This window comes from Borostomias antarcticus (assembly GCF_949987555.1).
Source record: "Borostomias antarcticus genome assembly, chromosome: 3".
NCBI lineage: Eukaryota > Metazoa > Chordata > Actinopteri > Stomiiformes > Stomiidae > Borostomias > Borostomias antarcticus.
In genome coordinates this window covers 10722433-10738609 of record NC_140236.1, presented here as the reverse complement: position 1 = coordinate 10738609, position 16177 = coordinate 10722433, and the positions used below count along the sequence as shown (strand labels likewise).

The following is a 16177-nucleotide window of genomic DNA, read 5'->3' as shown; positions in this document are numbered from 1 at the left end:
GGTGTGGCCTTTCTGACTTGGACAAAAGAGCGAGGCAGAGGAGTTTACAATTACAAAGGGGGAGAGTTGAGGTGTTTTACATTTACAAAGGGGTAGATTGAAACTAGGGTTTGCAAGGGACTTGAGGACAAAGGTTTAAGGTGTTTGGATGTAAATTCCTGGACAATCCCCCATTTGTGCCTGAAACAGGTACACAAAAATAAAATATAAAATCCAAACACAGTGTAAACAGTCAGCTATGCTATACATGTGGAAAGGAAATAATATCTCCACTAGGTGGAAAAAAAAATTCTCTTTTTTTTATTATTTTCTTTCCACGTGCAAAATCACGCACCAAAACCCCTTGTTTCAGAAATTTGACAGGAAACAAGATAAAAAAGATGACATGATTATATACTATTTATAGTCTAAGAGTGGACAACCATTCACCAAAAAAACTTGATTTAACAAGGCAAAAAAAAGATAAAATGGTTACCAGTGTAAAAGGGGCAAAAAACCTCTTGGTCAATTTAGAGGAAAAACCCAAACTTATTTATCAACTCATGTTTCAACCATTGCAACTCTTGTAAACAAATATGATATTTTCCAGATTATTTCAAAGTTCATTCACTCTTGTGAATAATCGCATGTGATGTCCTATGGAACATAGATTCCATGTGTGCGTCTCTGAATGTTTAATGTAGGTTCCAGTGTGTGCGATCAGAGGTGCAGTCATTTCTGTTGAGATTGTCCATGTTGTTTCACAACCACAAGAAGGAGGTGACCGGCAAGGTCAGTCTCCGATTGCTCATCAGAGGAGAGGACAGTGTGGCGGTGACCGTCAAGGTCACTCTCCGATTGCTCATCAGAGGAGAGGACAGTGTGGCGGTGACCGCTTTGCCCTTGAGATCTCTGGTTTGGCTGCATGGACCGTCCTCTCAGCTACTTTTGACAGCTATTCCACACAGGCCAGAATGCCATGGTCCTGATTGTTCCATCTTTGACGGGTAGGTTCACCCCGCTACATCTCTCTGACGGGTAGGTTCACCCCGCTACATCTCTTCTCTTCCATGTTTTCTGGCCTGTTCTCAGGCTGCTCATCTGCTCCTTGGTTTGGGATGCAACGGCGTCGAAGTTCTCTCGTGGGGACGGCCCCAGGTCGCGGATCAGGACCCAACCCCCAGGAGAGATGTGATGCAGGAACCCCTCCTTAGCCTCAGGAAATGGCGGTCCTCACTCTTCATTTCTTTTTCTCCGCAGGTGGAGCAGATGCTTGTAGGTCAGAAATGTCTGCCAGGGACAGTGGAGGAATCTTGTCAGGGTCTGTGGATGGTACAGAGAGTATAGAAAGCACAGGGGAGGAAGCAGAGACAGCCGCAGCTTTTGCAGCGAGCTCTCGGAGGGTGAGGAGGGAGTTCCTGTCCTGGTTCAGCAGGGTGAAGGTGCGGTGGGACACCACACAGCCAGGGCGCCAGCAGCACGTACAGGCTCTTGAACTGAACCCGGTCCATCCCTGTACTGCTCCACGTAGGCCCGGCCCGGGTCGTGCTGCCGGAGGGCTCACCTCGGCGCTCCCGCTCCCCCAGTACAGGCTGATGAAGTGCTCCATCTGTGGATCCACAGATGAGAGAGACAAACAGAGACAAAACAGAAGAGCAAAAAAGAGAGTCCTCTGGTCTGGTCTCCCTGTTCCCTTCTTTGGTCAGGAACGGTTATCAGCAGTCTGTAGGAGATACTCAGAAATATGGTTAAGCGCAAGCTCCTGCTTTGGGGAAAACATGTTGTTATTCTGTCAGGAAAACTTAAACAGGGTGACTGTTCAAGTGTCATTTAGAGCCAGTCTGCAGTAGCCTATAGTGACATCAAGGGCAGTGTTAGAATGACTTCAACACGCCCAGTCCTCAGTCATGATCAAGGCAATTGGATTTGGCTCTAGAAGTTCTCTTGCGATTTTATGAAAATAAAATAACCATATTCTCGTCTCAACAAAACAACACCCCCTAAGGGTGAAAGCAAAAATTTCCTGAAGTCAGGATAAAAATAGAGATGGGTCAAAGAAAATGACACTAAAATGAACTGGCTTCATTTACAATTCAAAAACTCCATCAAAGCTTCATTTGTATAGCTAAAATTTGTATATCTAAACCCTCCCTCTTCTGCATTTGAGGACAGAGTATTTGGGCACTGCTTCGGACAAAATGGTCTCTTCTCCGTTTCATACTTATCTGTCGCTCACAGTGAGTTGGTGACATGGCGTTGGCGTTGCATCTCACGAACCCCAGATCGCTTATCTGTAGGGAAACAGGCCAGTACGCTTAAGTCTTTCGGACCTCCCATTCAGGGCGCAATCCCGGGCTAGACCCCGTTCCGTCCGAGGCCTCAAGCCAGGCTCCCCTGGAATGAGAGCTCAGCCTTCTGCTTCCCGGTGTCTTCTTTTCAAAGCCCACCGATCACAGAAGCACTACTCGCCTACTAACGCATTCGCTTTTGGCTTGTAGTGGCCTGACTGTACATTGAGCCGAGCGCGGCGGCCATCTCAGGTCTTACTGCCATATGCGACCCGACCGGCCGGTGACCCAGTCGATAGCGATCCCGGACACCGTAGTGATTGTTAGTCACCCAGCTCAGAACCGACGGTCGGATCCTAATTCCACTTGTGCTATGAATATTAGAACTTTGACCGTTTTCACCAGCCTTGCCTATTCACAGAGGTCGTCTCTAACGCCCCTCTGCTTAGGTGTGGACTGTCGTCCACGTACCACACAGTGCCAACCCCTTAACGGCGACACAGTGCTGACTAGACGGTACCAGAGCAGTATGTTAATTCATACTTCCTCAGACACGGGGGCCTTCAGTCGTCTCCCCAGCACTATATGAAGATTTTAACGTGCCCTTTTGGGACCTTGCGGTCCCGCCCCCGTCTGTTGGAGGCTAGGTCCAGGGGTGCCCAATCCCCCTCCCTAACCTCCATCTCCACCTCCGGTCTGTGCCCGTCTCCTGGTTCGGCATTCACCCATCATTCCCGGAACGACAGTTGTCTGTAAAAAAACCACTCAGAAAAAACACTCAGGCCCGATGAATGTGCCTCAAACTATAAACATGAGATATTTAACATAACCATTTTAAAAAATATAATTGGGTTATGAGATGCTGCATTCAGATTAAGACACTGGCAATTCTTATCTATTCCCCCCACTATTATGCACAAACCTTATGTCTTAAGCTACATATTAGAAAGAGAGACAAAACAAACAGTTAAACAGACAAACAGCAGGTTCCAATGTCCCCAGGAAGGCATGATCCAGGCTCCTCAAAGACCTGCCCCCCAGGGTCCATAGCACCTGAAAAATAAAACTCAAACACAGACTGGGTTCAATAGCAGAGGGGAAGGCCTAATGCCAACTCCTCAAAAAACACATCATTATATGAATGAAATTCATACAGTAGAATGCATAAAACGAACAGCTTATGGCCATTCATTGACTATTGAAACAAACTCCTGAATCAAACACCTATTCAAAACCCTGTCAAAAAAAAAAATCTCTCTATCTTGGCTAGTTTAAATCTCCCTTATGGGTTGTTCAAGGGAACTCCAGCAGGTGGCGCTCGACCCCAAAACGGAGGCTCTTCCCTTTCATTCAGCTTGCGGTAACTGTGACACTGTTCAATCCAGTGACCATATTGACCACAATGAAAACATGCCTCATATTTCTCACTCTGTCTGTACCTGTGAACATGCTTAGACCTACTGCTACGTTGCCTATTCTCCCTTTGTCGCCGTCCCCGTTTTTGTTTCAGACCTGCACCTTTATTTTGAATGTCTAATTGTCTCAATTGAGCAGCCTGAAATCTAGCGGCACCATCCTTGACTTTTTTCAAATTCCGTTGTTCAATGTAATGTCGGAGGCGTTCGGAATACCGGAAATGATCAACAACTTCCCCGAGAGAAGTTGATTCCCAGGTGTGGCATATCATCCTCACTTGGTCAGACAAAGAGGAGAGAGAGTTATTCATTAACTGTTGTTTCAAAATCTTTTTATAATCGGCGTTCGCTTTGTCCATGCCACTGTGTGACGCGAAGACGGATTCCAGTCTTTCCCAAAATTTCTCGAACTGCTCATCGGAATTTTGTTTACAATACGTGATACGGTCCCAATCCATCTTTTTAGGGAATCGAGTTTTGATTCTGTTCAACAGCGCAGCGTTTTGTGCAGTAAAATCGACATGAGAAAAAGGCAACGTAATATCAAACGGGTCTTTTACTTCGATCCATTTTAACCCAAGTACTTGTCGCATGATCATGGCGATTTCCTCGGCGTGAGGCTCATACATTCGAACTAAACTGTTAAAAAGATTCTCGAACTCGTTCATGTCTTTGGTTGGATCGGGCAAGGTTTTAGCAACATCACGGAGTTCGTCTGAACGCCACGGTCTGTACACCCTGATTTCAGGGGTCCAGGCATCATCTGTTTGAGACGGTCGGGGATTAGGGTTCGGGCATCGTACCATTGGGGCTAGGAGTTGCGGTTCCTCCAGACTATTACTAGCTATTTGTAGTTGTTCCAAATTTAACTTAGCCTCAGAGATGGCTCTAGCCAATTCTTTCTTCCTGTCCTGCTTTTGCTCGGCCGAATACCTCGTAGAAAGGGGCGCGCTTAACTCGTATTGTAGAGGGGAGAGAGAAGGGGCGTGGCTAAATGCGGGAGCAGCAACAGCCTGGTTGGGTGCTATAGAATTAACAGGCTTTTCCCTTAACCTAATCATCTCAACCACCTCTAGCTGCTTAGAATTTTAGAATTTAACACTAAAATGTCAGATGTGGATGTAAGAAATCGAAAATGCTTTAGCACAACAATCTCATCAGGCTAGACGTTTAGCAGTAGAATTCGGTTACATCCTCTAGCCATTTTAATAGCTAGTGTTACAGGGACACCTAGTGGTGATCCCAAAATGTTGCATGTATGACCCGGATGTGGTCTATGGTTGTGCGCGGGGAAATTTAAAGAAACAACTCCCTAATAATCACGACGCAGCCTAAGAAAGGAAACCTTATGGTTAACTCACGGCGGGAAAGAATACAATTTCGAAAGAAACAAAGACACATTAAAATTCGCTTAGTACTCACCCAGTCAGCGAAGTTCTTTGTTCTCCTCTGGCTCACTCCTCTGGCTCAATGGCGGATCACCGGGACAGTGTTTTCCTGCGTCTCCTAGGCAACCAGCTAGCCTACTGGAATCTAGCAGAATTTTAACAGTCTAAAAAGTGTACAAAACAATACTTTACCTGGATCCATGGCGCGCATAACAAACAATAATCAAGAGCCGAGGCTCAAACAGTGAACACATAAGACGACCAACCCCCCGTGCACATGCAAGAGAGAACGTAGCAGACACACGGGAACGCAAACAAAGGACGACCAAACGACGACCAAAAACGACTAATATACGACTTAACACACAAACATGAAACAAAGGCCCACGTTTACAACAAGCATGCTCGGCTGCACTAGCAATCTCGGTCCAGGCTAAACTGGACGTCTAGATCCTACCAAAAATACTGTACAGCCACTTGGTCAAAGGTAACGCTCGTTAGGTCTACCAACCTGGTCAAAGCCAACTTTCGTTAGGTCTACCAACCTGGTCAAAGCCAACTCCTCGTTATGTTTACCAAGTCACCCGGGAACAAAGGGACAACGTTTCTCCAAGAAACGCGGATTGGAAACACCAATCGCTCCCGTAGCTACCATCTCGTTGGTAATCGTTCTTCAACGAACATCAACAATCACTTCGAAGCTAGTTGGCAATCGTGCTAACACGAACATCAACAACGGGGCTTAAGCTAGTTGGTATCGTTCTTGAAACGAAACATCAACAATGAGGCTTAAGCTAGTTGGTATCGTTCTTGAAACGAAACATCAACCATGCTCTTCCTACCCTCGGTAGGACTAAATACCCACGCTGGGGTTCCTGTTTTCAAACAATCCAGACCAACAAGCTGAACCAAATCAAGGCAAATACAACTCAACCCATAAGAGGGTTCGTTTAAACGTACCTGTGAGCTTCAAGAATCCAGTGGAAGAACTGAGGAAATAATCTCTCCGTGCGCTCTAGCGCAAGAGAGAAAATTGATTTTCCAACGCCCACTATGGACCGACACGTCTGTCGATCAGTTCATCCACTGGAATCCCGGCAACACGCAGGCAGTGATCCCATCCCCGTCGCCAAACTGTGATAGTATTTTAGACTGGTCTAGTCCAAAGATTTACCAAGATACGTTCAAAAGGTTGAGTCTGGTTTATTGTGGAAAACATTACGAGCGCAAGGACTTCCTGAACAACGCAAACAAAGGTGGTTTGTCAGAGAAGTGAAGTCAGTCACTTCTGCCCTGGCTTATATTCAGTCAAAACACAGGTAAGTCTTTCTAGGATATTGATTGGCTGAGTTGTCTATGCGTCATCGTGAGGGGACGGATATCACACAGTGAAAGAAAGGAATGTGGGATGAAACTCACTTTGAATATGGCTTTGAATATAGACAAAGGTCTGAGTCAGGGCAGGAAGGACAAGGTGTGGCCTTTCTGACTTGGACAAAAGAGCGAGGCAGAGGAGTTTACAATTACAAAGGGGGAGAGTTGAGGTGTTTTACATTTACAAAGGGGGAGATTGAAACTAGGGTTTGCAAGGGACTTGAGGACAAAGATTTAAGGTGTTTGGATGTAAATTCCTGGACAGCACCATCCTCTCCTGTAAAGTGGAGAGTGACGAGAACGGCTCCAAGGGCTACGGCTTTGTGCACTTTGAGGCTCCGGAGGACGCTGAGAGGGCCATCAAGAGGATCAATGGCATGCTCCTCAACGGTAAAAAGGTGTTTGCTGGCCCTTTCAAATCCAGAAATGTACGAGAGGCCGAGCTGGGCGACCAAATCCAACAGTGTACCGGCATCAGTCTCTACATAAAGAACTTGAAGGAAGAGATTGATGAGATGCGACTGAGGAAGGAGTTCTCTCCCTTTGGTACCATCATTAGTGCCAAAGTCGTGATGGAGCGCGGCCGCAGCAAGGGCTTTGGGTTTGTGTGTCTGTCCTCCCCTGAGGAGGCCTCCCGGGCCATTGCAGCGCTGAACGGACGCATCCTGGCCACCAAGCCCCTGTATGTGGCCCTGGCCCGGCCCAAGAAACAGCCACGGGTGTATCTAACCAACAGATACAGGCAGCGAATGGCCGTCAGGCGTGCCATGCCCAGCATGGAGATCAAACTGCCTGCACAGCCCTCTGGATCCTCCATGGCTGCCATCCCTCACACGTCCATCCAGTGTGTCTCCGCCCAGACCATGGGCCCTCGTCCAACCTCGGCTCCTACAGCTCCTGCTCGTCCTGCTGTCTACCCGCTGGGCATTCGGGAGCGTGCGAGAGAATGGAGGTCTCGGACGACCTCCATTCTGGCTGCCACTCCACCACAGCAGCGGAAGCAAATGCTGGGTCAGTGTAGTGGTCTGGTTGACTGTTCACTGTTAATTGTCTGGTTCACTGCCAATTGCCTGACCCACACTTAAAGCCCTTGTAAAGCCTGTGCCCCCAGTTAATTTAAATTAACCGTCCAATTTTCCCCTCAAGAACACAACATGGAGCCTTGGTCCAGCCCACACGGGACCATGTCGGGTTACCAAAAGGTAAGTAACCCCCCTGCACAGCCCTCTGGATCCTCCATGGCTGCCATCCCTCACACGTCCATCCAGTGTGTCTCCGCCCAGACCATGGGCCCTCGTCCAACCTCGGCTCCTACAGCTCCTGCTCGTCCTGCTGTCTACCCGCTGGGCATTCGGGAGCGTGCGAGAGAATGGAGGTCTCGGACGACCTCCATTCTGGCTGCCACTCCACCACAGCAGCGGAAGCAGATGCTGGGTCAGTGTAGTGGTCTGGTTGACTGTTCACTGTTAATTGTCTGGTTCACTGCCAATTGCCTGACCCACACTTAAAGCCCTTGTAAAGCCTGTGCCCCCAGTTAATTTAAATTAACCGTCCAATTTTCCCCTCAAGAACACAACATGGAGCCTTGGTCCAGCCCACACGGGACCATGTCGGGTTACCAAAAGGTAAGTAACCCCCCTAAAGGTTTATATTTCATATACCATGTAAGCATGGTCAGTCAACTTTATCTGGTTTTGTACAGTCCTGGACCTAGACCCACTCTCTATTGAGACCAGACAACTCTTTAATGCCAGGCCACTATAAAGGTTCTCAGGATCTTGTCATTTCTCAATATCCATACTCAATTTCTATAGCTGAGCTTAAGAGGGAGAACCTCAAGCTCATGATTTACTTACATACCATGAGCAATGAGCAAATAAATTATTGGATTAGCTTCAGTGACTTTCTTTTCATTGAAACAGAAAACTCCACCTCAGATGATCTCTACAACAATTGAGGATGAGGTCAACGACCTAGCGCTGCAGCTGGAGGCCAAGCTGAGCCCCCCTCGCCCAAGGGAGAGTGGGAAGATGGGATTTTGGCCTTGTGTTGCCCCTGCACCAACTCCACCTACTGGCCTGGCACTAGAGGCAGAGGGCAGGCCTCTGAGGAAGGACAGAGAGACAGGGCACTCCTGCTCCTACATCCGTGCTCCTGTGAGTGCCTTTAAGCTTGCTCCCCCTGTGATGGCCTCTCCAACACTCGAGGAGGTGGTCAACGACTTGGCACTTCAGCTGGAGGCCAAGCTGAGCCCCCCTCGCCTCAGGGAGAGTGGGAAGACAGGTTTTTGGCCTTGTGTTGCCCCTACATCCACTGCAACAATTGGCCTGGCACTAGAGGCAGAGGGCAGGCCTCTGAGCAAGGACAGACAGACAGGGCACTCCTGCTCCTACATCCGTGCTCCTGTGAGTGCCCTTAAGCCCGCTTCACCTGTGATGGCCTCTCCAACACTCGAGGCTGAAGTCGACTTGACACCTCAGCTGGAGACCAAGCTTGTGTTGAGCCGCCCTCTTGTCAGGGAGCAAGCTGGAGCTAACCCTCTGGTCAGGGAGCAGGCTGGGGCTAACCCTCCTCCTGCCAGTGGACCTGCCAGCACAACGCTTCACACCATTGGTGCCAGTAAACCCACTCCACCTCTGATGGCCTCCCTAACAATCGAGGAGGAGGTCAACGACCTAGCGCTGCAGCTGGAGGCCAAGCTGAGCCTCTCTCACCTCAGGGAGAGTGTCGCCCCAGCTGCCTCAACTCCACCGATGGGCCTGGCGCTGAAGGAGGAGGACAAGCCTCTGAGGTCGGAGAGACAGACACGACACTCCTGCTCCTCCACCCGTGCTCTGAAAGGCTCGGGACGACCTACTCGTAGACAGGAATGGGGTGAGGTCAAAACAGCCTGGACAGCCATTTGTTTTTTCATGCTCTCCATTTTGCAGGTTAAACAATATTAATTTTGTGATTTCAGATCTGACGGACATTAACGTCCAGCTGAACCCTGCATCAGTGAGCTCGAGCTTCACTATTGTGATTTCAGGTCTGAAGGACATCAACGTCCTTATTAACGAGAAAAAGCTGGTAAAGTCTATCTATCTATATATCTATCTATCTATCTATCTGTCTATCTATCTGTCTGTCTGTCTATCGATCTATCAATTTATCTATCTGATATATATGTTCTGGGCTGAATTACACTGTCAGTGAGGATAATGCACTGAAAATCTTACTATTGTCTGTTTTGACAGATTTGACAGATCCAGTTTTGGATATTCGCCTGCCTGTGCGGACAGTGCACACACACACACACACACACACACACACAGAACTACACACACACACACACACACACACACACACACACAGAACAGCTGCACCCCCCCCCCCCCCCCCACAGACACACACACACACACAGAACAACAACATACACGTGCACTCATACACACACACACATACAAACATTTGTATTCTCATGTTAGCTTTGACACTAGACATTTCTAACATAGCACATTTAGATCAAGGTTCAAGTCAAATTACTTTAAAACCTGAGGTCATTATTTTGCTAGTACACTGCGCTACCAAGTGTGCTTCATGTTCTGCTGGAATGTTACCCGAGTTGGTGGAATGTTTTCCAGAGCTCCAGACTTCTGTGTGGAGAGCTGTCCTTCTGGTTCCTGGTTGAAAGTAGGTTCTCAAGGGTTCTAGACTTCTGTGTGAAGGGCTCTTCTTATGGTTCCTGTTTGAAGGTAGGTTCTCCAGGGTTCTAAACTACTGTGTGGAGAGCTGTTCTCCTGGCATCATTCACGTCCGTCCTACTCTCTGGTTGGGTCGTACATCAGCACCACTAATCTCTCCAGCAGTAACATTGACCCTCCACTGTCCACTGGGCATGTAGAAGAGTCCACTGAAAGCAGTGTTGACCTCTGAGGAACACGTCCACGTTGTCCAGGCGTCCTGTCAGACAGTGTAGATGTGTCCCAGCCTGTGAAAGGTCTGGGTGGCTCAGACACTGGGTGGCATTCATAGTGGTAAAACATTTGGTGAACAGTTATGTACCGCGGGTCTATGTCTTTTTATTATGGCTTCATTCAGCATACGGCTCCTGATGTAGGTGTCGGCCTCTGGTGTCGGCTCAAACTTTTGGTACAGAGCTGTTCAACAAATGTTTTCTGAGTCTCCCAGTCCTTTCACAGGCTGGGAAACGTCTGCACTGTCTGACAGAGGAAACAGGACACCTGGGGAATGTGGACGTGATTCTCAGAGGTCAACGCTGCTTTAAAGGACAATGCTCGTTTTTGACAACCTGGACCTTATTTACGACATATTATAAGACGTTTGACTCACCGAGATCACTTTGGTGTAGTTCGGAGGCATGTAGAAGAAATTTAAAATCCAGCGCGAGCCAAGTATATCCATGTAATGTCGGTGGTCGGGGCACTTAGAATGCAGTTTCTAAAAATCTATTTCCTGCCGCGAAGCGGTTGTTTTCATCAATCTGTCTTCATGAATCGCTAGTTGTGCTTACATATAGCATAATCATGTGGTGGTTTTTCACATGCCTCTGTAATTTGATCTTTAGAAACGTCTTTCGAAACGAAATAGCTTCCTCACTTGCTCCAGCACGCATGCGCACAGCGTGCTGGAGCAACGATTGCGCGCTGTGCGAGGAAGCTATTTCGTTTCGAAAGACGTTTCTAAAGATCATATTACAGAGGGTTGTCAGGTTGTCAAAAACGAGCATTATCCTTTAATTGATCTCCTCAGCATGTCCAGTGAGGTCAGTAGAGGGTCAATGTTACTGCTGGAGAGATTAGAGGTGCTGATGTACGACCCAACCAGAGAGTAGCACGGATGCGACGATGACAGGAGAACAGCTCTCCACACAGAAGTCTAGAACCCTGGAGAATCTACTTTCAACCAGGATCCAGAAGATCAGCTCTTTACACAGAAGTCTAGAACCCTTGAGAACCTTCCTTCAACCAGGAACCAGAAGGACAGCTCTCCACACAGAGGTCTTGAACTCTGGAAAACATCCCACCATCCTGGGTAACACTCTAGCAGAACATGAAGCACACTTGCTGGCACAACGTACTAGCAAAAGAATGACCTCAGGTTTTAAAGTAATTTGACCTGGACCTTGATCTTAATGTGCTAGGCTTTTCTCATACATTCCTTTACATAACTACACACTGCATTTGTTGTACTGAAATAAATATTTTCAACAATATAGCCTACATTTGTCTATGTGTTTTTGTGCGTGGCTGTAAGCCAGCGTTAGTATAGTATAGCATTTGATATAATCGGAATTACACACTCTATTCAAGGAGGGGAATCAGGACAAAATGAGTTTGTTGCCTTAGTCATATTATTTTTTTTATTTTTTTTTTGTTTTTTGCACAGGCCATAATAAGAAACTTAATTAACCTAACTATATAAATAATTAATACTTCTTCCTTGACTTGAGTCAGTCATGGCAATTCTAGAATTAGAAGTTTGGCCATACTGTAACAGATTGTCTCACAATGATATGACATCATAGTTGAACACAATGATACTATGACAGCCACATTCTAGTTCATAGTTACATTTTTCTCTGTCAGTGGTCAGTGACATTTTGAAGTGGTTGGTGTATGCAATGCAATCCAGTGCTCCTAACTTCTCCATGGCCTCCCTGTACATTGGGGATCTGCACCCCGACGTGACAGAGGCCATGCTGTATGATTTATTTAGCCCCATGGGGACACTCCATTCTATCCGGGTCTGTAGAGACAGGATCACCAGGCGCTCCTCAAGATACGCATATGTCAACTTCCAGCAGCCAGCTGACGCCAAACGCGCTCTTGACACCTTGAGCTATGAAACAGTCATGGGCCGACAGCTCCGGATCACGTGGTCTCAACGCGACCGCACCCTGAGGGACAACGGAATTGGGAACATCTTCCTGAAGGGTTTGGAGAAGTCCATCGACAGCCAGGCCCTGTATGACACCTTCTCCGCCTTCGGCACCATCCTCTCCTGTAAAGTGGAGAGTGACGAGAACGGCTCCAAGGGCTACGGCTTTGTGCACTTTGAGGCTCCGGAGGACGCTGAGAGGGCCATCAAGAGGATCAATGGCATGCTCCTCAACGGTAAAAAGGTGTTTGCTGGCCCTTTCAAATCCAGAAATGTACGAGAGGCCGAGCTGGGCGACCAAATCCAACAGTGTACCGGCATCAGTCTCTACATAAAGAACTTGAAGGAAGAGATTGATGAGATGCGACTGAGGAAGGAGTTCTCTCCCTTTGGTACCATCATTAGTGCCAAAGTCGTGATGGAGCGCGGCCGCAGCAAGGGCTTTGGGTTTGTGTGTCTGTCCTCCCCTGAGGAGGCCTCCCGGGCCATTGCAGCGCTGAACGGACGCATCCTGGCCACCAAGCCCCTGTATGTGGCCCTGGCCCGGCCCAAGAAACAGCCACGGGTGTATCTAACCAACAGATACAGGCAGCGAATGGCCGTCAGGCGTGCCATGCCCAGCATGGAGATCAAACTGCCTGCACAGCCCTCTGGATCCTCCATGGCTGCCATCCCTCACACGTCCATCCAGTGTGTCTCCGCCCAGACCATGGGCCCTCGTCCAACCTCGGCTCCTACAGCTCCTGCTCGTCCTGCTGTCTACCCGCTGGGCATTCGGGAGCGTGCGAGAGAATGGAGGTCTCGGACGACCTCCATTCTGGCTGCCACTCCACCACAGCAGCGGAAGCAAATGCTGGGTCAGTGTAGTGGTCTGGTTGACTGTTCACTGTTAATTGTCTGGTTCACTGCCAATTGCCTGACCCACACTTAAAGCCCTTGTAAAGCCTGTGCCCCCAGTTAATTTAAATTAACCGTCCAATTTTCCCCTCAAGAACACAACATGGAGCCTTGGTCCAGCCCACACGGGACCATGTCGGGTTACCAAAAGGTAAGTAACCCCCCTGCACAGCCCTCTGGATCCTCCATGGCTGCCATCCCTCACACGTCCATCCAGTGTGTCTCCGCCCAGACCATGGGCCCTCGTCCAACCTCGGCTCCTACAGCTCCTGCTCGTCCTGCTGTCTACCCGCTGGGCATTCGGGAGCGTGCGAGAGAATGGAGGTCTCGGACGACCTCCATTCTGGCTGCCACTCCACCACAGCAGCGGAAGCAGATGCTGGGTCAGTGTAGTGGTCTGGTTGACTGTTCACTGTTAATTGTCTGGTTCACTGCCAATTGCCTGACCCACACTTAAAGCCCTTGTAAAGCCTGTGCCCCCAGTTAATTTAAATTAACCGTCCAATTTTCCCCTCAAGAACACAACATGGAGCCTTGGTCCAGCCCACACGGGACCATGTCGGGTTACCAAAAGGTAAGTAACCCCCCTAAAGGTTTATATTTCATATACCATGTAAGCATGGTCAGTCAACTTTATCTGGTTTTGTACAGTCCTGGACCTAGACCCACTCTCTATTGAGACCAGACAACTCTTTAATGCCAGGCCACTATAAAGGTTCTCAGGATCTTGTCATTTCTCAATATCCATACTCAATTTCTATAGCTGAGCTTAAGAGGGAGAACCTCAAGCTCATGATTTACTTACATACCATGAGCAATGAGCAAATAAATTATTGGATTAGCTTCAGTGACTTTCTTTTCATTGAAACAGAAAACTCCACCTCAGATGATCTCTACAACAATTGAGGATGAGGTCAACGACCTAGCGCTGCAGCTGGAGGCCAAGCTGAGCCCCCCTCGCCCAAGGGAGAGTGGGAAGATGGGATTTTGGCCTTGTGTTGCCCCTGCACCAACTCCACCTACTGGCCTGGCACTAGAGGCAGAGGGCAGGCCTCTGAGGAAGGACAGAGAGACAGGGCACTCCTGCTCCTACATCCGTGCTCCTGTGAGTGCCTTTAAGCTTGCTCCCCCTGTGATGGCCTCTCCAACACTCGAGGAGGTGGTCAACGACTTGGCACTTCAGCTGGAGGCCAAGCTGAGCCCCCCTCGCCTCAGGGAGAGTGGGAAGACAGGTTTTTGGCCTTGTGTTGCCCCTACATCCACTGCAACAATTGGCCTGGCACTAGAGGCAGAGGGCAGGCCTCTGAGGAAGGACAGACAGACAGGGCACTCCTGCTCCTACATCCGTGCTCCTGTGAGTGCCCTTAAGCCCGCTTCACCTGTGATGGCCTCTCCAACACTCGAGGCTGAAGTCGACTTGACACCTCAGCTGGAGACCAAGCTTGTGTTGAGCCGCCCTCTTGTCAGGGAGCAAGCTGGAGCTAACCCTCTGGTCAGGGAGCAGGCTGGGGCTAACCCTCCTCCTGCCAGTGGACCTGCCAGCACAACGCTTCACACCATTGGTGCCAGTAAACCCACTCCACCTCTGATGGCCTCCCTAACAATCGAGGAGGAGGTCAACGACCTAGCGCTGCAGCTGGAGGCCAAGCTGAGCCTCTCTCACCTCAGGGAGAGTGTCGCCCCAGCTGCCTCAACTCCACCGATGGGCCTGGCGCTGAAGGAGGAAGACAAGCCTCTGAGGTCGGAGAGACAGACACGACACTCCTGCTCCTCCACCCGTGCTCTGAAAGGCTCGGGACGACCTACTCGTAGACAGGAATGGGGTGAGGTCAAAACAGCCTGGACAGCCATTTGTTTTTTCATGCTCTCCATTTTGCAGGTTAAACAATATTAATTTTGTGATTTCAGATCTGACGGACATTAACGTCCAGCTGAACCCTGCATCAGTGAGCTCGAGCTTCACTATTGTGATTTCAGGTCTGAAGGACATCAACGTCCTTATTAACGAGAAAAAGCTGGTAAAGTCTATCTATCTATATATCTATCTATCTATCTGTCTATCTATCTATCTATCTGTCTGTCTGTCTATCGATCTATCAATTTATCTATCTGATATATATGTTCTGGGCTGAATTACACTGTCAGTGAGGATAATGCACTGAAAATCTTACTATTGTCTGTTTTGACAGATTTGACAGATCCAGTTTTGGATATTCGCCTGCCTGTGCGGACAGTGCACACACACACACACACACACACACACACACACACACACACACACAGAACTACACACACACACACACACACACACACACACACACACACACAGAACAACTGCACCCCCCCCCCCCCACAGACACACACACACACACACACACACACACAGAACAACAACATACACGTGCACACATACACACACACACATACAAACATGTGTATTCTCATGTTAGCTTTGACACTAGACATTTCTAACATAGCACATTTAGATCAAGGTTCAAGTCAAATTACTTTAAAACCTGAGGTCATTATTTTGCTAGTACACTGCGCTACCAAGTGTGCTTCATGTTCTGCTGGAATGTTACCCGAGTTGGTGGAATGTTTTCCAGAGCTCCAGACTTCTGTGTGGAGAGCTGTCCTTCTGGTTCCTGGTTGAAAGTAGGTTCTCAAGGGTTCTAGACTTCTGTGTGAAGGGCTCTTCTTCTGGTTCCTGTTTGAAGGTAGGTTCTCCAGGGTTCTAAACTACTGTGTGGAGAGCTGTTCTCCTGGCATCATTCACGTCCGTCCTACTCTCTGGTTGGGTCGTACATCAGCACCACTAATCTCTCCAGCAGTAACATTGACCCTCCACTGTCCACTGGGCATGTAGAAGAGTCCACTGAAAGCAGTGTTGACCTCTGAGGAACACGTCCACGTTGTCCAGGCGTCCTGTCAGACAGTGTAGATGTGTCCCAGCCTG

The 16177-nt window shown here is 48.6% G+C and overlaps 1 protein-coding gene across 1 annotated transcript; it reads left to right on the top strand.

Annotated features, from left to right (window-relative positions):
• Positions 1–12094: 12094 nt before the first annotated feature.
• Positions 12095–15416, top strand: LOC311307210 (polyadenylate-binding protein 1-like 2; the record flags this gene model as incomplete). The annotated part of the gene is made up of 4 exons (XM_084436009.1): positions 12095–12560; positions 14907–15044; positions 15130–15239; positions 15411–15416. The coding sequence occupies 4 exons, from the start codon at positions 12095–12097 to the stop codon at positions 15414–15416; spliced, it is 720 nt and encodes a 239-aa protein (XP_084292135.1).
• Between the last annotated feature and the right edge of the window lie 761 nt (positions 15417–16177).